Here is a 23217-nt window from a genome sequence, read left to right on the forward strand (position 1 = left end):
CCCTTGGGATAACCCCCTTGGGATAACCCCACACACTGCCCCAAGAGAGAATTCCCCTTGGGATAACCCCCTTGGGATAACCCCAGTGGGATAACCCCAACGGGATAACCCCACACACTGCCCAGGGAGAATTCCCCTTGGGATAACCCCCTTGGGATAACCCCAATGGGATCACCCCACATACTGCCCGGAGCAGGGAATTCCTGCTTGGATAACCCCACGCACTGTCCAGACAGAATTCCTGACTGGATAACCCCGATGAGACAACCCCACGCACTGCCCAGACAGAATTCCCGATGGGATAACCCCACACACTGCCCAGGGAGAGAATTCCCCTTGGGATAACCCCCTTGGGATAACCCCCTTGGGATAACCCCACACACTGCCCCAAGAGAGAATTCCCCTTGGGATAACCCCCTTGGGATAACCCCAGTGGGATAACCCCAACGGGATAACCCCACACACTGCCCAGGGAGAATTCCCCTTGGGATAACCCCCTTGGGATAACCCCAATGGGATCACCCCACATACTGCCCGGAGCAGGGAATTCCTGCTTGGATAACCCCACGCACTGTCCAGACAGAATTCCTGACTGGATAACCCCGATGAGACAACCCCACGCACTGCCCAGACAGAATTCCCGATGGGATAACCCCACACACTGCCCCAAGAGAGAATTCCCCTTGGGATAACCCCCTTGGGATAACCCCAGTGGGATAACCCCAACGGGATAACCCCACACACTGCCCAGGGAGAATTCCCCTTGGGATAACCCCCTTGGGATAACCCCAATGGGATCACCCCACATACTGCCCGGAGCAGGGAATTCCTGCTTGGATAACCCCACGCACTGTCCAGACAGAATTCCTGACTGGATAACCCCGATGAGACAACCCCACGCACTGCCCAGACAGAATTCCCGATGGGATAACCCCACACACTGCCCAGGGAGAGAATTCCCCTTGGGATAACCCTGCACACTGCCTGGAGCAGGGAACTCCTGAAGGGATAACCCCCTTGGGATAACCCCAATGGGATCACCCCACACACTGCCCGGAGCAGGGAATTCCTGCTTGGATAACACCACACACTGACCAGACAGAATTCCTGATTGGATAACCCTGATGGGATAACCCCCTGCACTGCTCAGACAGGATTCCCGATGGGATAACCCCACACACTGCCTGGAGAGAATTCCCCTTTGGATAACGCTGCATACTGCCTGGAGCAGGGAATTCCTACTTGGATAACCCCACACACTGCCCGGAGAGAGAATTCCCCTTGGGATAACCCCGATGGGAAAATCCCACACACTGCCTGGAGACAATTCCCCGATTGGATAACCCTGCTTCCATAGGGAGTGGGGCAGATCCTGGAGTCCCCATCCCAAATCCCTGCTCCCACAGGGAACGGGGCAGATCCCGGAGCCCCCCATGGCCGGGGGGACACTCACGCTCGTTGTCCCCTCCCGGGGGGTGGTAGAAGGAGAGCCCCAGGGAGATGATGGCTGCGATCTCCAGGATGATCAGCGTGACGTCCTGCAGCGCCTCCCACACCAGCTGCAGGAACGTCTTGGCCTTTTTGGGGGGGATGAAGTTCTGGCCGAAGACCTGGCGCCTCTTCTCCAGGTCCGTGGGGTTCCCAGACAGGCCTGGAGGGGTGGGGGAAACAGGGATGAGGGTAAATCCCACTGTTGTCCCCATGGGATTCAGCCAGGAGCAGCTCCCTGCCCGCCCCGGAGAACGTGAGGTGCTGGCAGCAGGGAGCCAAGGCAGAAACAAATAAAATAGAAACAAATAAAATGGAAACAAATAAAATGGAAACGAATAAAATAGAAACGAATAAAATAGAAACGAATAACTTCATAAAAATTTAAAAGGAAAATTTTAAAATTTAAAACAAATAAGTAAATGATAAAGAAAGAAAGAAAATATTAAAAAATCAAATTTAAAAATTAAAAAAAAATTAAATGAAGAAAAGTTTCTCCATTTTTTTTTTAATGGATAAATACACGAAAAACCCATGAAAGAATCGGGTGTGATGGAATGAAAGAATTCCTACGGCACATCCCAGAACAAAATAACTCCTAAGCCCTCCAAAATCTACCTGTGGCTCTAGCGACAGCAGGACAGGTGCCACTGTCACCCTCGGGCAGGGGACACCAGGAGAGTGCCCAGGCACTGCCAGCTGGCACGGGTGGCTTTGTTTACATCAAATGAGCCGTAAATCCGGGCAAATCTGGGCAAATCTGGGCAAATCTGGGCAAATCTGGGCAAATCTGGCACCAACAGTGCCCCTGCCACCTGAGCCCAGTCCCCTGCCAGCCCTGGAGTGTCTCTGAGCCCTGGGGACACGGGATCCAGGCTGGATCCTGCTGGAGATGGAGCAGGGTTTGTGCTGCTGCTGCTGGAGAAGTGTGGGAGGCAGGGAGGGAGCAGGACACGGAGCTGGGAGCGAGGCCGGAGAGGGGATGGGGGGAAACGGGGAAAAATGGGGAATAAAAGGGAGCCTGAGTCCCATCAGAGCCCCCCCAGGCAGCGATGGGGGACAGTGGCAGCGTGACACGGCCACCCCTAACAAAGCCATGAATGCTGGTGGGGTGCCAGGCCATGGTGACAGTGACAATGTGACACGGCGGTGTCCCCAGGGGGAGCAGCCTCCCCTGCCCAGCACCACCTTAAGGGACACCCCCTGATCCTTTTCCACCTTAAGCCGTCCCTGGGGCCCTGCCAGGTCCCGGGATGCTCCGGGAATGGCCCCGAACACACCCCGGTCGGTGGTGCCTGGAGCAGCCTGGCAGTGACAGGGGACCCGGGCCTCGGGACAGGGGACAGCTCCGTGTCACTGTGGGGGACACCTCCCTGCCAGCCCCGTGTCACCCTGGGACAGCTGTCACTCTGGGGACACCTCCCTGCCAGCCCTGTGTCATTCCAGGGGATGCCCTTCCCGACAGCCCTGAGTCACACTGGGGGGACACATCCCTGCCTGCCCTGTGTCACTCTGGGGACAGCCCCTGCCAGCCCCATGTGACTCTGTGGGACACCTCCCTGCCAGCCCCGTGTCACCCTGGGGACACCCCCTGCCAACCCCATGTCACTTTGGGGACACCCCCTGTCCATCCCGTGTCACTTTGGGGGCACCCCCTGCCAGCCCTGTGTCACCCTGGGGACACCCCCTGTCCATCCCGTGTCACTTTGGGGACACCCCCTGCCACCCCGTGTCACCCCGAGCAGGAAGCAGCAGCATCGATCCCATTCCCGATCCCATTCCCGATCCCATCCCCGCTCCCGCCCAGCTGCAGGGAGGGGACAGCTGGCGGCTGGCCGTGTCCCCACCCCGCCCCGAGCAGGATCCGGGGATGTCCCGGCCCCCATTCCCACCCAACCCATGGAAAATGCGGCTCACGGCCACCGAGCCGCGGGGACACACGTGGGGACACACGTGGGGACACACGTGGGCACCCACGGGGACACGGGCCCGCCCCACAGGACACGGCAGCCAGGGATCCCAAAGCACATCCCACTGACGGGAACGATCCCAGGGCGGGTTCCATGGCTCTGGTGGCACGGGGAGGGTGACAAAGAGCCCGCGCCACCCAAACGTCACTTCTCGATTAGAAGGTGACAAAGAGCCCTGGGCAGGTGCCACCCCTGGGCAAATCCCACCGCAGGTTCTGGGGTCGGGATTAGAAGGGGAGAACGGGGTGGAAATTTTGGGTGGACGCCACAAGTGTCACCAGCCCCGGGCGTGGGGACAGCGGCTGTGGGGAGGGGGGCACAAGGACCCTCCGCAGGACCCGGAGCCAGGATTGGGACAGAGGTGGCAGCGCCGGGTGAGTCAGGGTGACAGGGGACAGCGGTGACTCAGGGACAGCGGGAGGACACCCCAGGCCACCCCAAAGCCACCTGGGGAACAGCCCCGACGGGTCGGGGTCCGCTGGCACCTCCTGGGGCAGAGCTGGAGCTGCAGCACCAGCAGACCCCAAAGCGACACCGGGACCCCTCAGACGGGTGGGGACCCCAAGGGCCACCCACGGCAGGCTCTGGGGGACAGCCCCAGGCTGGAGAGGGGACAGCCAGCCCTGCAGCACAGAGTGGCAGCGAGGATCCACTCGGATCCAGGTGGGATCAAACCCCAGGATCCCCCAGGGGGACCGGGGTGCTGGCAGGACAGCCCGGGCTGGCGCGGCTGTGCCAGCAGGTGACACCGGGAGGACAAGGCCCGGTGCCACCCAGCAAGGGGACAACGAGAACAGGGACGGGGACAAACATCTGGGATGTCTGGAGCTGGGATACACAGCTCCGCTCCGGGGGATCTGACAGAGGTCGCCTCGGGATTTTGCTCTTCCCAAAAGTCCCAGCTTGGAGGAGAGAAACTTTCCTTGCTCTCTGGGCTCAGTGGGATGGGATTTGGGATTTGGGATCTGGGATTTGGGATCTGGGATTTGAGACAGCTCAGCCCTACGGGAGGGATGTGCCGGGGGCACGGGATCCAGGATTGGGGTGGGGCCGAACCCTTCCCCTGCCCTAAAAGAGCCGTTTGGGTTCTCACCCCGCCTCTCCCCTCGCCCCAAAGCAGCGTGACCCCACTGTGGCAGGGCGCGGCACATTGTTCTGTGACCTGGGCTTTGTGTTTGCACCGGGATTTCCCCCCTTCCCTAACGACATCCCGAGATTGTCTCTCCTTCCCGCTCCGCTCCCAGCTGGGAAGCTGCAAATCCCCCCCTGCAGCACTAAAAATATCCCACAGATTGTCCCAGCTGGGCATGGCCCCGTCCCCATCCCACAGCCCCGGGGCTGTCACCATCCCACTGTCACCACCCTCGGGTGTCACCTTCACATGGCTCCATCCCAGAGGTGACAACCCCAGACCTTGGGAGCCACCACCCCTGGACATCATCTCCATGTGGCTCCAGCCTGGAGTTGACAACCCCAGAGGTGACAACCCCAGACCTTGGAAAGCCACCACCCTCAGGTGTCACCTTCACATGGCTCCATCCCAGAGGTGACAACCCCAGACCACAGGTGCCATCACCCTCGAGTGTCACCTTCACATGGCTCCATTCCAGGGGTGACAACCCCAAAGGCGACAACCCCAGAGGTGACAAGTCCAGACCTTGGGGGCCACCACTGTCGGGTGTCACCATCACATGGCTCCATCCTGGAGGCAACAACCCCAGAGGTGACAAGTCCAGACCTTGGGGGCCATGACCCTTGGGTGTCACCTTCACATGGCTCCATCCCAGAGGTGACAACTCCAGAGGTGACAACCCCAGACCACGGGAGCCACCACCCTTGGGTGTCACCTTCACATGGCTCCATCCCAGAGGTGACAACTCCAGAGGTGACAACCCCAGACCACGGGAGCCACCACCCTTGGGTGTCACCTTCACATGGCTCCATCCCAGAGGTGACAACCCCAGAGGTGACAATCCCTAGACCACAAGAGCCACCACCCTTGGGTGTCACCTTCACACGGCTCCATCCCGGAGGTGACAACCCCAGAGGAGACAATCCCAGACCACAAGAGCCACCACCCTTGGGTGTCACCTTCACATGGCTCCATCCCGGAGGTGACAACCCCAGAGGAGACAACCCCAGACCACGGGAGCCACCACTCTAGGATGTCACCTCCCCGTGGCTCCATCCTGGAGGTGACAATCCCAGAGGTGACAACCCCAGAGGTGACAACCCCAGCCCACGGCAGCGCCACTTACCTTCGACGGGCGACGTCTTCAACCTCTTGCAGACGTTCTGGACGCCACCATAGGAGTCGTTGAGCCGGGCCACGGCCTCGGCGCTCCTCAGCTCCATGAGGTTCCTGAGCTCCACCATGGAGCACCCAAAGTCCCCCTCATGGCTGCCCTCGGCCACCGAGTTCCCGGGGTGGTGGTCGGCCACGTTGTTCGTCATCTTGTCGCGGCGACTGGTGCCACAGCTGGGGCTGCTCCGGGACGGGGGGGACGCTCGGCGTGGCCCCTTTCCCTGGGGGGGCTTCCCGGGGCGGGAGCGGGGGGAATACGGGCGGCTCTATCCGAGCCCAAGTTGTCGGGATGAAGGTGTAAACAGGATGTGCATGTTACCGCGGAGGCGACCTTAGCAACGCCCGGCGTGCAGCTCCTGCAGCGGGAGGAGGAGGAGGAGGAGGAGGACGGGGGCTCCCTGGATACCACAGCAACTGGAGCTGCGAAAACAACCGTGGGAAAACAGAAAAAAAAAAAAAAATAAAAAATATCGGCGTTAGGAGGGCTTTGGGAAGAGGCCAAAGTGGGGAGGGAAGAGGGGAGCCGTGTCACCCCGAGAAGGGGATTTGATTGATTGATTTTTTTAGGGAGAACGCGGCGTCGGCGTGGTTTGGGGTGAAAAAATCCCTGGGTGAGAAGTTGAGCTCGGAACGTGGAGCGGGGGGAAAGAGGCAGCTGCGGGGCCGGGCAGGAAAGGAGCCCAGGTGGTTCTTCACTTTCAGCCCAGGCAAACCCTGCCGTTGATTTCTGGGTTAAAAATACCCCTCGGCGGTGGGAAACAGCTGCTTCCTCCCCTGGCAGGACGCCGGGGCTGGAGCATCGCCCTGCCGGCAGGTAGGGAACGATCCCGGTATCAAAAAATCCCGATATCTCAAAATTCCAAATTCCCAATATCCCAAATTCCCTAAATCTCAATATCCCAGTTTCTCAAAATCTCAAAATCCCAGTTTCTCAAAATCTCAAAATCCCAAATTCTCAAACTCTCAATATCCCAATATCCCGAATTCCCAAAATCCCTATACCCCAATATCTCAATATCCCAAATTCCCTAAATCCCAGTATCCCAATATCCCGATATGCCAAATTCCCAAAATCCTGATATCCTAAATTCCCAAAATCCCGGTATGCCAAATTCCCCAAATCCCAATATCTCATTATCCCAAAATCCCAGTATCCAGATATCCCAATAAATTCCCAAAATTCTGATATCCCAGATTCCCAAAATCTCAATATCCCAAATACCTAATATCCCCAAATCCCCAAATCCCAGTACCCCAATCTCCACGGGAAAGGGGCTGCAGCACCCCGTGGGCTCTACATCAGCCACAGGAACCCCAAAAGAGAGGCCACAAGTGGCAGAGAAGCCACCAAAACCTGGGATTTTCCCAGAAATCGAGGCTTTTCCACGAATGACCTGTCCCGAGGTGGCTCCCTGAGGGCTCCCAGCGTCCCCAGGTGCTGCCACCCAGGTCACAACCCCCCCAGCGAGGACAGGGCAGCCCCAAAAACGCCTCAACCGAGCCAGGCAGGGACCACGAGCATCCCCCACTCGTCAGGGATTTGGGGGCTGGGATTCCCCGCCGGCATTTCAGAGTTCTAGGGACAAACGGGGACATGAAGGGAACAGCACAGGCCAGAGGGGAAAAAGGGCTTTTTGTCAGGCAGGGTTAGCTGCGTTCCCAAGCTCCAGGGAAGCTCCAGAGGCAAAGAGGCCGCGAGGGGAGGCTCTCGTGGAGAGAAAATCAAATCTTTCCAAGGGCAAAATAAATAAAGAACAACAGGGGAAGGGCCACTCGGGCAGCGTCCGCCCCAGACGGGGCCCGGGGATGGCAGAGCAGCCGGGGAGGGACAGGGGAGGACGGGGGGAGGACGTGCCCTGCTGATCCCAGAACACAGGGATGCGCAAACCCCACAGAAAGGCACCAAGTCAGCACAGGGCTGGCCCAAACACCATTCCAGCCCCAGAGCGGTCCCAAACCACTCCAATTCCAGCCCCAAGGCTGACCCAAACCACTCCAACTCCAGCCCCAAGGCTGACCCAAACTGCCCCGATTCCAGTTCCAGAGTCCAAACCACCCCAATTCCACCCCAGGGCTCTCCCAGACTGCCACGTTTTCAGCCCCAAAACTGTCTCAAACCACCCCAATTCCAGCCCCAGACCTGTCCAAACCACCCCAATTCCAGCCCCAGACCTTTCCAAACCACCCCAATTCCAGCACAGAACTGTCCTAACCCGCCACAATTCCAGTTCCAGAACTCAAACCGTCCCAATCCCAGCCCCAAACCGCCCCAATTCTGTCCCAAACCGCCCCAAAACTGTCCCAACCCGCCCCATTCCAGCCCTGATCACGGGGCCTTCTCAATCTCTGGGGCAGCACGACCCCACAGAAGCAAACCCCGCCCTGCCTGGCCCTGGGATCGGCTCCTTATCCCTCCGCAGCAGCCCCGGGACAGCTCCCGGCGTTATCAGGACACCACAGGCACCAAGAGAAGCCCGGGGACAGCAGGGACACCGACAGTGTCCCCGCCTCGGGAGGGACCTGCTGCGCCCCTGCTGCGGGGATGGGGGAGCGTGGGGATGGGGAGGATGGGGACACTGGGGTGGGACACTGGGATGGGACACTGGGATGGAGACACATGGATGGGGACACTGGGATGGGGGACACTGGGATGGGACACTGGGGATGGAGACACATGGATGGGGGACACTGGGATGGGACACTGGGATGGGGGACACTGGGATTAGGAGAACAGGGATGGGGGACACAGGAATGGGGAAAATGGGGATGGGGAGACAGGGATGGAGAACACGGGGATAGGGTGGACAGGGATGGGATCACATGAATGGGAGCACAGAGATGGGATGGGGACACTGGGATGGGGAGGATGGGGATGGGACACTGGGATGGGGACATGGCGATAGGGCGGACAGGGATGGGATCACATGGATGGGGACACTGGGATGGGGAGGATGGGGATGGGACACTGGGATGGGGACACAGGGATTGGGACACAAGGATGGGACAGAGGAACGGGAACACAGGAATGGGAGCACAGCGATGGGAACACAGGGATAGGACACAAGGATTGGGACACAGGGATTGGGACACAGGGACAGGGACACTGCAGCTCTCCCCCCGGGCCCGGAGCACTGCTGCTGCCCCGGGATCCAGCAGGGATCCCCAGCTCCCGCATCCCTGCCCGTTCCCAGCCCCGCTATCCCACGGCTCCTCGTGGAGCTGAGCTCATCCATCCCTGCGCGGCAGCAGCTCCCGGCAGCGGGAAGCAGGAGGTGGCAGGCCCAATTAAGCAGGCTCCTGCTGATTAAGAGAAAAAACGATAATTCCCCCACCCCACCACGCTCATTTCCTTCTCTTTCATAGCAACCGGCGCTGTCTGAGGAGAGCTCAGAGGTTAACAGGGAGACAGTTAATTAACACGGTAACGGCCTAGCCCTTAATTACCCCTGACACAGCTCAGGGGGCAGCGATCAGCACCATCCCTGTGTCCCACTGAGATTCCAGCCTGGAAATTGCTCCATCCTTGGGGAAAGGAGGGACCCAGCACCATCCCTGTGTCCCACTGTGAGATTCCAGCCTGGAAATTGCTCCATCCTTGGGGAAAGGAGGGACCCAGCATCATCCCTGTGTCCCACTGGTGATTCCAGCCTGGAACCGAGGTGTGGGATGGCTCAGAGCATCCTCCCCCAGCCCTTTTGGGATCACAGCCCCGTTTCCCATCCCTGCCCCGTCCCAGCAGCACAGGCTCCCTGGCCAGGCGGGGAAGGACCCACCCAGGCCAGAGCCATCACTCTGAGGAGCTCCCAGTGACTCCAGCAGGTTCTGCCCTTCCCTCTGGGAATTCACTCCCAGAGCCCCCAGGCCAAGTTCTCCCTGAGGCAAGAAAACAGCCCAGCCCGGAGAGAGAGGAGTGGGGCCCCGAGCTCCCTGTGCCGACAGCACCTGTGTCACCTCCCCGGGCTGGACGGGGACGTGGGGACGTCCTCCCGGGCTGTGAGGGGAGGAAGGAACGTGCAGGCTCCAGGCAGGAGCTGCCGAGGAGCGCCGGAGCCGCCGCCGTGCTGCAGCTGAACCTGCCCGGAATAATAAACGGCAGCACGGCACCTCTGTCCTGCCAGGGACAGTGCCCGCGGCCAGGGCCACCGCCCCGGGGTCTCCTGTGCCCACCACAGTCACCTCCATCCCACCAGGGACAGTGCCCGCGGCCAGGGCCACCACCCCAGTGTCCCCTGTGCCCACCACAGTCACCTCCATCCTGCCAGGGACAGTGCCCACGGCCAGGGCCACCACCCCAGTGTCCCCTTGTGCCCACCATAGTCACCTCTGTCCTGCCAGGGCCACCACCCCGGCACCCCCTGTGCCCAGCCCAGCCCCAGCACCTGCTGGATTTAACCTCTGAGACAGGAGAGCGCTCGAAAATCGACGGGGAAACATTAATCAGCCGCAGATGCCACAAGTGACAACTTCAGGCACGCCGTGGGTGGCCCTGCTGCCGCGCTGGTGGCACTGCCGATGGCACCAGGAGCCCGGCACGTGCCAGCGGCAGCCGGGGCTGGGTCCCCGGGCAAGGACAGGGATCCTCCTGCCTCAGGACATCGGAGCAGATCCCGGTGGATGGACGGGAGCACTGCTCCGTCCTCCCATGGATGGTCAGAGATGGGGCAACCCCAAGCTCAGGGGGTTTTTCCATTGATCCACCCCGTTTGGGGCTGGTTTTACCCCATTTGGGGCTGGTTATACCCCATTTGGGCTGGTTTTACCCCGCTTGGGCTGGTTTTATCCCATTTGGGCTGGTTTTACCCCATTTGGGCTGGTTTTACCCCGTTCGGGGCTGGTTTTACCCCATTTGGGGCTGGTTTTACCCCGTTTGGGCTGGTTTTACCCCATTTTGGGCTGGTTTTACCCCATCTGGCCTGGTTTTACCCCATTTGGGGCTGGTTTTACCCCATTTGGGGCTGGTTTTACCCCATTTGGGGCTGGTTTTACCCACGAAGGAGGATGAAATCCATGCCCCACCTCAGCTCCTCCAGCTGGGACATCTCCCACCACCAGGCCAAGGCAAAGCCCCATCAGCCACCACATTCCGTGCCCGGAGGCACAAACCCCAGCTTGGATCAGCTGGATCAAGGTGGATCAAGGTGGAATCCCCTTCCCCAAGCACCTGGATGCCAGCCCCACACTCTGCCCGTCCCCGGGTCCATCTCCTCTCCCACTTTGGGAACGGGCTGTTGGGAACACTTGGCTGCCGGGGGTTGCCATGGCAAACTCAATGTAAAGCTGTCAGCGATGCTGTTTATGTTGCCAAGTGGGGAGGAAGGGAAATTAAAAAAATTTTTAAAAAATTAAAAAATAAAAATCAACTCCCTCGAAATCACCCTTCCTTGGCTCGGGTTTGAGGTTTTTCTCGTTGTGGATCCGAAGCTGTGCCCGCAGTGGGATGAGGGACAGAGCCGTTCTCCAGATGGACAAACAGACTCCAAGGGTCAAAAAGCATGGAAAAAAACCCGGAGCTTGGAGCACCTTTCCCGCCCCACCGGCTGGGAATCGTCCCTGGAGCTCTCCCTCCCCACACACCGAGCCGGGCCCACGTGCGGGAGGTGAAAATCCTCCGGAATGCCGGAATCCGGCGGGGAAACCACCGGGAAAGACCCGGGGGGTGCCGCCACTGGTGGGGGAGAGGGGCTGGGGAGGGGACGAGCCCCCCTCGCACCCCTCAGAGCCGGGAACACCTTCCCAGTGGGAATGTGGGACCAGAGGTCTGCGCTGGGACCCTCCAAAGAGGGTGGTGACAGCCTTGGGGACACGGAGGGCACAGAGAGGGGGGGCACAAGAGGGACACCAGCCCCGTGTCCCACCCGGGACAAGGCCACCACCCTGCCACGTGCAGCCCGCGGTGACCAGCCCGCGGTGACAGCGACTCTTTGGGGAGGGCTGGGGTTTTTTGGGCTCCCCATTCCCCCCGTCCCCGGAGCCTCGGCGGGCAGCCGGGGGGAGCGGGCAGCCCCTCCCGTGACACACTCACCGAATCGCAATGTGCCTGTCCCAGCAACAGCCCCGGCCAGGGAAGCGGCGCCCCTTAACCCCCGCCCCGCCGCGACACCCGCGGGCGACACCGCCCGCCTGTCGCCTCCCCCGCCCGCCTGCCGCCTGCCCCGCCCGCCGGCCTCACGGCGACAAACCTCATGGGACGGGGGACATCCCGGAGAGGATTGTCACCCTCCGGCGGGTGCTGAAGAGCTTCCAGGGGAGGAGGGAGGGGCGGGATGGCAGAAGGTCACGGCGGCGGAACGTCCGTGCCCGTGGCACGAGGGAAGCCAAGGGGACAAGGGCAGGCTGCGACAGCGCGGACACAGCCCTGGTGGCACTCGGGGACCCTGTGGCAGCACCCGTGCGGCTCGGGAGGATCTGTCCCCGCGCGGCTCGGGAGGATCTGTCCCCTTCCCCCGGTCACTCCGCTGTCCCCTCGCCCCGCTCGTCGCCCCGGGCTGCTGCAGGGGCCGAAAGCAGAAGCGGCGTCACCCCGGGGCTCCCGGGGACAGCCACCTGTGGCACCCGCGGGACGTCCCCTCCCTCCCGCCGCGGCATCCGCTTCCTCCGCCCGAGCGCGCGCCGGGGGTGGGGACAGCGACATCGCCCCGCCCGGACGGGGCTCCCCCCGCACCCCAAAGGCGACAGCGACACCCCCGTCACACCTTGGGGACACACGGGGCACTGCGGGGAGACCCCAGTGACGGCCAGAGCCCGCGTTCCCTCGCGGGGCACGGCGGGGGAAGGAGCTCGCAGGCTCCGTCCTGCCATAGAGAAATGGGGGGGGAATGAAAGTGGGGGGAATGCCTTGGAAAAGGAGCAGGAAAACGCCCGGGAAGCGCTGGGGCCTCGAGGAGCGCCAGGGAAACCGAGTCACCAGCCGAGTCACCAGGCGAGTCACCAGCCGAGTGAGTGACAAAGCGAGTGACAAAGCAGTCACGGAGCAGTGGCTGAGCCCAGAGCGCAGCGCTGGCGCTGCAGCCCGGGAATTCCAGCGGGAATTCGTTCTTGGGATGCAGCCCCCGCGGGCAGGGCAGGGCAGGGCTGCCTCCCCTCGTCCCGCGTCCCCGCGAGTGACAATTCCCGTCTCCCACGAGTGACAATTCCCGTCTCCCAAGCACCTCCACGTCCGCGACATCGGGCTGGCGACAAGGCAGGGGACAATGCCACAAGCCACCGCACACCGCAGGCTCAGGGCGCCACACGCCGCCGGCAGGGAGCCGCTGTCCCCGCGGTGTCACTGTCACCCACGGGCGGCACAGCGCCGCAGTGTTTCCTCCCACAGGGCTGTGCCAGGCACAATTCCCGGTGCCAGCAGCGCAGCCACGGGGCTGCCACGTGCAGGGGACGAGGCCTGTCCCCAAACCGGCTGTCACCCCCTTGGCTGTGACACCTCGACCCCACGCGGGGTGGGCAGGCCACCAGAGCATTGTCCCAACGCCTGCCCGTGTCACACCATCCTCCTCCTCTCCTTCCTCCTGCCAGGCCGTGGGACCAAGAGCAGGGACGGCAGCAGGGCCAAGGTCACGGGGAAAGCACAAGGAGAAGGAGGAGGAGGAGGAGGAGGTGACATTCCCCCAAAAACCAACGTCCCCGCAGCCGCGCTCACGCGCTGCCGCCACCCCCGCTCACTGCAGCTGCCCTGGCTCCCATTCCGCTCCTATTTTGCCTCCTGCTAATTGACGTTGGAAAACTGCTGGGTTTTGGCGTGCCCAAGGCAGCAATTAACTCCCGCCGAGGGCAGGGAAGAGGCCGGAGGCGGAACGCCGGGCACGGCCTTCGCACGGCCGCCGCGCTCCAAACCCCGGCGCCCAGCCCCAAAAAACCCGCAACCCTGAGCCCCCAAAGCCCACAGCTCTGAGCCCCCAAAGCCCACAGCTCTGAGCCTGCCGCCACCAGGGGCTGTGACAACCCCGGCTCCCGCCGTCCAGGCCTCCCAAAAGCGCCACATCCACGTGCCGGAGGCAGCGGCGCAGCTGCGGTGCCGGGGGTCAGGAATCTGCCCCGGCCCCCCGGGGCTTCCCCGCTCCTCAGGGTGCAGCAGCCCAGGAATTCCAGGGCGGGTGGAAGCAAAGGAAAAAGCAGGGAGCCTCCAGGCGAGCTGTCAAGGGGGGAATGTTTCCATCTAAGGCCTTGGTATTTCTCCGGCGGGCGCCTGCACTAAATCAGCGCCGCTCCTCTCATTATTCTCTGGGGCTTTACAAGGTAGCAGGGCCGGGGCGGGAATGCAGCGGGATGGGGAGCAAACCCAACCCCTCCTGGGGCCACGAACACCTGCAGGCAGGCCTCACCCTCCGCGGGGCCACAGCATCCCCGGGCTGTCCCCTCTGTCACCTCACCTGGTCCTCGGTGAGGTGACTGTCCCGCATGTTTTATCCGCTCCTTCTCCATCCCACATGGCACCAGGAAATCGGTTTTTCCCAGCCCGGGAGCGCCGGGAAGCTGCCCCGGGGTGATCTGGCAGCAGCTGGCACACAGTGGGTGCCCTTTGCCCCTCTCTTGCCTTCCCTCCGGGTCGAGCTGGTGCAGGGAGGTGTCCACCACCTCTCCTCCCTCCTCCAGACCCATCCTGGGCTTGGCTTAGCGCTGATTTACAGCCCAGAGCGAGCCCAAAGCCGAGCTTTGGGATTTGGGCAGCTGGGAATTGCGGAGCGGGACTGGAGGATAACAACAGGGCGGCAAAACCAAGCCCTGGGGCTGCTCCGGCAGCACCACCAGCGTGGACACGGTGGAGCAGTGGCCACATCCCAGCCCTGCCAGAGCCACCGGCACCCTCCCAGGTCCCGGCACACCTGGCCGGGAGGGAGGTGACACCGGGAATCCCGGCAGGATGTGGTGGCGTTCCCAGGGAGGTGCTGCAGCCCCCAAGCACTTGGATTCTCTCCTGGGAGGCTCCTGAGGAGCAGGAGGGCCCCGAGCAGGGCTGGGAGCAGTGTCCGAGCTGGCCGGGCCAAGGAGAGGCCACAGGGCCGGGATCCAAAGGGCAGGGTGGGAGGAACCCGGAGCTCTCTGCTCCAGAGCCCCAGAGCTGTTCCCAGCCACAGGCACCGCCAAGATTTTGGATTTTTGGATCCCAGGCCAGCGGGATTTAGGGCAGAGCCTGGTCTATCCCAGCCTAGGGATGCTCCAGCTCTCCGGTGGGATGGGGCAGCCCAGGAGCTGTTGGTGTCCAGCTCATCTCCCCACACACCTGAGCACCCAAACAGCAGAAATCCCACAAATCCCGACTCCCGCATCCCCTTTGGAAAGCGCAGGAGTTTTAAACTCGGCTTAAATCAAGTCAAACCTAGCGGGCAAAGCCCGACCCGGAGCACGGGGCAGTCGGAGAGGCAAAACAACGCCCGGGGGACGGGAGAGGCACCGGGCAGGACAGGAGGACACAGGCACGGGGGTATTTTTAGCAGGATTACACAGGGACAGGGGATTCCTACCCCGAAGATCCCTGGGGGCTGAAAATAGGGCCCGTCACTTCCTCCAGCAGCAGCCAGGGACAAGCATCTGCTGCTCCGGGAAGGCAGGAGGGAGGAGGAGAGGGGCAGCCCGCGGGTTTTGGGGTGCCCTGGGACACCCTGGGACAGTGGGGGACACTTGGTGGCTCACCTTGTCACCGGAGCGCTGCCATGAGTCGCTTCCTCCTGTTCCCTGAAGAATCCCGCGGGAGAAAACCCCAAACCGAGGCAGCGAATCCCTTCCCAAAAATCCCCCTCCGGAGCGCCGCGAGGGGAAACTGAGGCAGGAGGGACGGAGCTGGTGGGAAACCGCAGGGAAATTTGGGGCTGCCCGGAGAGAGGGGGATCCCCTAAAGCCGGGATGTGCTCTAGGGGAAGCCCAAGAGAGGGAAGGGAGCTCAGATCCCGAGGGTGGCAGCAGCCCTGGGGACACGGGGACAGCGATGCCCCTCCTGCCACCGCCACCACGTGAGGCGGGATGGGTGTCCCTGCGCCGGCACCTCGGAGAATTCCCGCTCCGGATCACATCCCTGCCCTAACTCCTGCCATCCCGGCATCCCTCTCCCCACGCTCCTCCAGCCCTAAATCCATATTTTCCCATCAAAAAAAAAAAAAAAACAAACAGAAAAAAACCCCTAAACAAACAAACAAAAAAGAAACCCAAAACACCAAAAAAAAACAACAAAAAATAAAACCCAAAAATAAAAGGAAAAAAAACAACAAACAAACAGAAAAAAAAAACAAACACCCGAGCGCAGCGGGGATTTTTCCAAGCTGGCAACAAGGGGTAAAAAAAAAAAAAAAAAAAATAAAAATTTAAAAATAAAAATTTAAAAAAAGGGGCTGCGAGGGCTTTTCGTTGCCGCAAAGGGTTAAAAAAAATAAAGTCGGGAAAAGCGATAGGAAAAACACACGCGGCTCCCAGGGAAGAGCGCGCCGGCTGCTCCCGTTTCCCTTCCCAACATGCCCCGCTCCTGGGAAAGTGTGGGCTGTTTTCCATATATAACTGCGAACTGTTCCATGCAGTAAGAAGTCTAATTAAAGGGAGCCAGGCGAGCAGCGAAAGGCGATATTTATCCCGGAGAAAAGAAGCCCCATCCCCAAAATCCCCCGAAATCCAGACCCCCTCGCCCAGCAAAGGGGAAAAAAAAAAAATTAAAAAAAAGTCCCGTGGTGGCGTCGTGGAGATCGCAAAAAAAAAAAATAAAATAAATAAAAAAAAGGGGAAAAAAAAATCCAGGCGGGAGAGGCAAATCGGAGCATGGAAAATATGGAGAAATAGGAGGGGAGAGCCAGATGGGCCAGGAGAGCACGGGGAGGGGCAGGGCGAGGGGGAGGGAAAGCTCCTCCGAGCCGGGATGGGGCGGGATGGGGGGCACAGCCACCCCCCGGGAGCCTCCCAGGACGGTGGGAGAAGCGAGGATCCGAGTAAACAGCAGGAATCGGCTGGGAAAATAAACATGGAAGCGAATTCAAGGGGCTGGAAGGAGGGGTGGGAAATGCCTGGAGGCACCGGGAGGGATCCAAAGGGAACGACCCCGGGCACCCACTCGGGTCCTGCCCCTCCCAGCTGAACCCCACCGGTGTTCTGGGGGAACTGTCCCTTCGAGGGATGGAAAAATCTTCGGGAAAAGCCCTGGAGCTGCTGCTCGGAGCCGCTTTTGTCGGAGCTGTGCTTCCCCACCAGCGCCAGGCACTGCCCTAATCCAGAGCGGGCACCACATCCCCGCTTCCCGGGGCCTGTCCCGGGGGATCAGAGCAATTAAAAACCGTTGGCGTGCTTTAATTAAGTGCTGATTATATTGAAGAGTCGCCGAGTTGAGGAGACACCATCATCATCATCATCATCATCAACATGGGCATTGCTTCCAGCTGGACGCGGCTCTTTGCTCCCTAAAACTGGGCTTTGTCCTGCTGCCCCACCGTCACCCCGACCTGGAGCCGCGCATTTGGGGCTGTCGTTCCCACCCCGTGTCATTCCCAAGCCCGTCATTCCCGGCTCTGTCATTCCCGGCCCCGCCCTGCAGCCCGGGGCTGCCGGCACAGTCCTGACCTGCCATCCTGTTTATGCCGCATCCAACCCGGAGTGCTCCCTCCTCCTCCTCGTCCTCCTCGTCCTCCTCCCAGCTGCACCAGTAACCCCGGCAAACTGGGATTTCCCTTCCCTCGGAGCTCCCACATCCCTGCAAGGAAGGGATTGGGGCCTTCCAGCCCCTCCGGCACGGCCCCAAATCCAGGCTTTGCCATAAATGTGCCATAAATCCCAGCTCCCCCCACAAAAAAACCCACAGACAGTGACGCTGGGATGGAATCCCAGAATCCCAGAAGGGTTTGGGGTGAAAGACTGAAAAAAAAAAAAACAAAACTACAATGATGCTGGGATAGAACCCCAGAATGGTTTGGGGAGAAGGAGACCTTAAAGCTCATCCCATCCCAGACACAACAGGGACAAGCACACGGCGCTGAGGGGAGGGCTCACGCCCCAAGTGACGCTCCCCCAAAACCCCACAGCCTCCAGACAAGAGGGACAAAGTGGCCCTGGCGTCACCCGAGGTGACAGTGGCCACCGGCCACTCTGTCCTGGCCGGAGCTGGGGCTTTGGGGAGGCTCTGGGGAGGTTTTGGGGGAGGTTTTGCGGGGGCTCTGGGGAGGTTTTGGGGAGGTTTTGGGGATTCTTTGGGGAGGCCCTGGGGAGGTTTTGGGGGGGGCTCTGGGGTGGCTCTGGCACGGCCCTGGCGCTGCCCCAGGTGGATCCCTAAGCAGCAGCGCTAATCCTGGGATAATTGCGGCTTTAGCAGCGATAGGGCCCAGATTACGGGGAAAATCTGGGTGTCGGGGGCAGCGCTGGCGCCGAGCGGCGCCGGAGCCTGTGCAGTGAGGGAACTGCGGGAATATGGGGAGGGATCTGTGGGAATACAGTGAAGGATCCCGGGAATGCAGCAAGAGATCTGTGGGAATACCCCAAGGGATCTGCAGGATACAGTGAGGGATCTGTGGGAATTGAGTGAGCAATGTGTGGGGATACAGCAAGGGATCCATGGGATACAGTGAGGGATGAGCAGGAATACAGCAAGGGATCCCAGGAATACAGTGAGAGATCTTTGGGATACAGTGAGGGACCTGAGGGAATACAGCGAAGGATCCCGGGAATACAGCGAGGAATCCAAGGGAATACAGTGAGAGATCTGAGGGACTACAGTGAGGGATCCAAGGGGACGCAGCAAGGGATCTGTGGGACACAGTGAGGGATCCCCCCGGGCACTGGAGCCCAGCACAGACACACACCCCCGCGCCTCAGGGCGCCGATTCCCGCTGCCCATCCCAAGGGAAAAATGCCAAACCCACGGGCAGGATTCCCCCTCCAGCCCAGCTGTCCCACACCGGATTGCTCTGCCTGCCGGAATCCCCTCCACTCCCGAGCCTTTGGCTCCTCTTCCCTCTCCCAGCACTCTCCCTGCAGGATCAGGGGCCTTCCTCACCCTCCCCACCAGCCTCTGCACCTTCCACGGAGCCCAGGCAGGGGCTGGGCCGGTGGGTTTGCTCCTGGAATAACGAGGAGAGCGGGAATGCAGCGTGGCAGCTGGGATTGGGGTTGTCCAGCGCTGTTTGGGATCCCCCAGAACTGTTTGAGGTCACCCAGAATTGTTTGGGATCCCCCAGAACTGTTGGGATCCCCCAACTCTGTTTGGGATCCCTCAGAACTATTTGGGGTTACCCAGAACTGTTTGGGGTCACCCAGCTCTTTTTTGGATCACCCAGGACTGCTTGGGATCACCCAGAACTCCTTGGGATCCTCCAGCACTGTTTGGGACCCCCCAGCACTGTATGGGGCCACCCAGCATTATTTGGGGTGACCCAGCATCCCCTCAGCTGCCCCCACACTCGAGGGGAGGCAGGTCCCAGGTGAGGAGGCTGCGATTTGGGAAAACCCCTCTGTGCTCCCTGCTGGCTTCTCCTGGATCCCTTCCCAGCGGATCGCCCCGAGAGCGGACAGATCCCAGCGGGTTCCCAGGGACCGAGACACCACCAGGCCGGGCTGTGCAGGGCGGGGTGGGAGGAGGAAGGGAGGCTCCCTCATTGTCCTTTCCCGGGGGAAAAGGGACAGTCCCGACGACTGGAAGCTGCCAGGAAACACTTCCAGCCTGCCCTCGGGGCGCTGCAGAAATTCCATCCGCAGCATCTTCCCGGCATTGGATGCATTTCACGTCCGACTGCAGGAGCCCGAGGATCCCCTGGCTGCTGACCTGCACGGAAACACCCGCCGCCTGCTGCTGCTGCTGCTGCTGAGGGAGGGAGGGAGAAAAGGGAGAGCAGCAGGAGGAGGGAAAACCATCCCTGCACCCGGCTCCGGGCGTGGGATGCTCCAGCAGGTGCCCGGAGAGGCGAGACAGGCACGGAGCACATCCACGCATCGGGAGAGGTGGGAAAACGGTGCCAAGGAGGGATGAAAGGCAGCGGGTCAGGAGCTGGCACAGCACAGTCCAGCGGTGGATACGGAGCTGGAGCACGGCGGGGATGGATTTGGGGCTGGACTCATCCTGGAGAATCCATGGACACCAGGACAGCCCCCACTGGAGGAGCCTCCCCCAAAACATCTCAGAACCCCGTGATTCCAGCTTTTCCCACCTCCTCTAGGAGCCCCCCGAGCAGCACCCAGCACTCTCCAGTAAATCCAGAATATCCCTGAGATGAGAAACGCATGGATTCTGACTCTGATTCAACACTCCGTGGAACAGCCAGGCCGGCTCCCAGGGGCACAGCACACCCACAGCAGGTAGCAGGATGAGGTTTTCCAGCTGGATTTCCCCACAGGGATGCCAGCAGGGCTGGGCTGTTTGCTTTCTCCTTCCCCCAGGAAATCTCCTGCTGACCCGGGAAACACCCTCGGGCTCAGCCCTGCGGGGAGGAAACACTTCCCAGCCACAGCTTTGCTCCTTCCCTGGGTTTTTTTGGCCAGTCCAGTCGGGGTCAGATTGGAGAGCAACCCGCCACTTGGGAAATAACACCACTCCAGGCCTCCTCCCTCAAAGAAACCTCAAAAGACAGCATTTAAGGCGAGCTTAATTTGGACGACTAAAAATAGCCAGCACCAGTCACACCGGAAAACGCAGGACGAGGAGCTTCGCCCTCTCCCAGCTCCAACCTGCACACGGGGGTTTGCGGCCCCCAGCGCCGCAGATCTGCCCCGAGAGATGAGCACGGGATTCCCACAAGGAATCCAGCAGGAGCCATCCCAGAGCCCTGCCCGGCTGCTCCGGTGGAAGTGTGAGAGGACCCAAAACTTTCCCAGGCAGGATGTGGTGACTCAGAGCCACGTCTGCAGCGGGACACCCAGGAAAGATCCCAGCCACGCTTCCCGGCTTCTCCCGGCCCAGCCAAGGCTCTGATCCCGGCTCCCGGCAAGCTGATTCCACCCCGGGTGAAGGCAGCCAGGCCTGTGCCGTGGGGATGAATCCCGGTTGTCATTCCAGCTGCTCCAGAGGCTGTCACCCGTGCTGTGACCCTCCTCCAGCCCCGCTCCGGCCATCCAGAGCCAGCCTGGCATTCCCAGCTGCCAGCGCAGCCACAAATCCAGCCTGCCCTCATTTCCCTGCGCTCTCCCTCCTTCGCACTAATCCCTCCCTGCTCCAGAGGCAGGAATAAATGTTTAACTCAGGTTCACGCCGGAGCACGAGCTCCCTCCCAGCCCGGGTCAGCCCCAGGCGTGTCCCCATCGCCGAGGCCACGCCGGGTCCCTGCTGCTGGCACGGCCACGTGCCCGGCTCCGGCTGGAAGCCCCTCTGGAGCGGGAAGCTCCGGGAAGCACCAGGCGCTGCCGGCTGCCAGCTGCAGCCATCCATCACTCCGGGGATCGGGGCTGAGCTCTGCAGGTGCCACGAGAATCCCACAGCCCGGCAGATCCCGCTCGGAGCCTTCCTGATTACCCGGAACTCATCCCAAAATCAGGGAGCTTCAACAGAACAAGGATGAGAGAGGACGGTGCTGGAGCCTTCCCGTTTTTCCAGGGCTCATCCCAAAATCGTGGGATGAGAGGGGACGGTGCTGAAGCACTGAGCTGTCCCCTCGCTCATCCCGCCGTTCCCGGGCTGCCTGTGGGATGGCAGGAGTGGGGAAGCAGCTTTCCCACGCCAATCCCGGGATGCGGCCCCAGCAGCGCTCCAGCAACAGCGGGGTTATTTTTAAGGAGGTGGGGAAGGGAGAGGCGAGGCGAGGAGCTGGAACGCGGCGAGGGCCACGCCGCTGAGCCTCTGGAAAGGCTGGAGCCCCGCAGAGGCGAGGCATCGGCATTCCCAAGCAGGAACAAAAGGCGAGGAGCGAAAAAGAAAAGCCGAGGGCATTCCAGGGACCAGCGGGCACCTCCCGGCCCAGCACAGGGATGGCCAAGGGACACTAAAGCTCCAGCTGCTGCACCAGGGTCCTGAATTAGCATCTCGAGAAACGGCGCCGAAAATCAGACACCTTCTGCCCGAAACCCGAGCCCGGAGCCGAAAATCCGATCGCCGACCCCGAGGCCCAAAGAGCAAAGGTCGCTTCCAACCCCGCACACCCCACACAGACCCGGCCACCGCCCTGGGGGGGCTGCGCTGCCCCAGGGTCCCCCCGGCTCCCCCCTGCCCACCGCCGGCCCCCCCAGCCCCAGCAGAGGCAGCACGGGGAGAAGCCAGCGGCTTATTTTTAGCCTGGGGGAAGGCAGGAGCCGGGAGCTGCCATCCCGAGTCTTGCCCTTGGCATGGGACACGCCGCTGTCCCCCTCCCCCGCCCCCCGGGCCACCCCGCTGTCCCCCCGGCTCCGCAGCGCTGGGTCCCCCCCGGGCCGGCATCGCCTGCCCCGGGCACGGCTCCTGCAGGAGGAGGAGGAGGAGGAGGATGCTGGGCTCAGCCCTGGAGCCGGGCCCCGCGGCACAAGGAGCGCGGGGGATTATTTACAGCTCCTGAAAAGGGAAGGCGAGGCAGGGCTGACCTTTCCGAGCCGCAGACAAAAGAGGAGATGTCGGGAATCGCCGCTTTGCTGGGAAGACCCTTCCCGGCCACGGCGGGATGAGCCACCAGAACCACCAAGGGCTGGCGGGGGGCTTCGGGGAGCCGGCCGAGGCCACGGAGAGCCAAGCGCGCTGGGATCCCAGCCTGGGAAAAGGAGGGATCGGATTCCTCCTCCCTGCCCGGCCCCGCCGGACAAACTCTTCCGGGTGGGGACTCCTACGCTCTGCCGAGCTCTGCCCGGGCACGGCTCCGCCGCCGCCGCCGCTTCCCGCAGCCCACGGCCGCCTGGGCGGCGGGGAGACGCACGGCACGGCACGGCACGGCACGGCACGGAACGGGAGAAGCGGCGCTGAGCCTCGCCCCCGGCGCCCCGCTCGGCTCAGCCCAGCTGCCGACTCATCCCTGCCGTGGAAGCGTCGAAGGAAAAAAAGTTTCCCCCGTCAGCACAAAAAAACGCCAGCACTTTGGCTGAAGCTTCCCTCACTTGGCTGCTGGTGCTGCCCTGGCCAAGGAGTTCCCCAGGTTGGGGACACGCCAGGGCCTGGCCCTGGGTGGCTGCAGTGGGCGGGGGTGGCAGGGGACAGGCCTGGGCCCTGCAGTGTGGCACTGGTGTGACACTGGTGTGGCACTGGTGTGGCCTGGTGTCTGCTTTGTGGCACTGGTGTGGCACTGGTGTGGCACTGGTGTCTGCTTCGTGGCACTGGTGTGACACTGGTGTGACCTGGTGCCTGCAGTGTGACACTGGTGTGGCACTGGTGTGACCCAGTCCCTGCAATGTGGCACTGGTGTGGCACTGGTGTGGCACTGGTCCCTGCAGAGGGCTGCTGGTGTCACAGCTCTGTGTCCCCTCCCCAGCCTGCACCCTCCTGGTCCCCATTTAGGACTTGATGCCACAATGCAGAAATCCCAAGGAGATGCCCAGGAGCACCCCACCAGTGTCCCCATGTCCCTTGTCACCAGCCTGGGCCACAGTGGCCTGGTCACCCTGCAGGGAGCC

The 23217-nt window shown here is 61.6% G+C and overlaps 1 protein-coding gene across 10 annotated transcripts in view; it reads right to left on the bottom strand.

Annotated features, from left to right (window-relative positions):
- The window catches only part of ATP2B4 (ATPase plasma membrane Ca2+ transporting 4), a 57292-nt gene that overhangs the window by 29651 nt on the left and 4424 nt on the right, over window positions 1-23217 (bottom strand). For 8 of the 10 annotated variants that reach the window (XM_066203804.1, XM_066203802.1, XM_066203801.1 and 5 more), the window contains exons 2-3: window positions 5717-6183; window positions 1454-1651 (exon numbers count right to left, since the gene is read on the bottom strand). In XM_066203804.1, coding sequence (XP_066059901.1) covers window positions 1454-1651; window positions 5717-5912 — 394 coding nt within the window. In that variant the 5' untranslated portion in view covers window positions 5913-6183. Of the gene's footprint in view, window positions 1-1453; window positions 1652-5716; window positions 8038-15390; window positions 15647-23217 lie in introns of those variants that run through there. The other 2 variants (XM_066203800.1, XM_066203807.1) reach the window with 2 other exon arrangements.

The sequence above is a fragment of the Chamaea fasciata genome, unplaced genomic scaffold (assembly GCF_029207755.1).
Source record: "Chamaea fasciata isolate MVZ Bird 193981 ecotype frontalis unplaced genomic scaffold, bChaFas1.0.hap1 SCAF_25, whole genome shotgun sequence".
In the NCBI taxonomy this organism is placed as follows: Eukaryota; Metazoa; Chordata; class Aves; order Passeriformes; family Sylviidae; genus Chamaea; species Chamaea fasciata.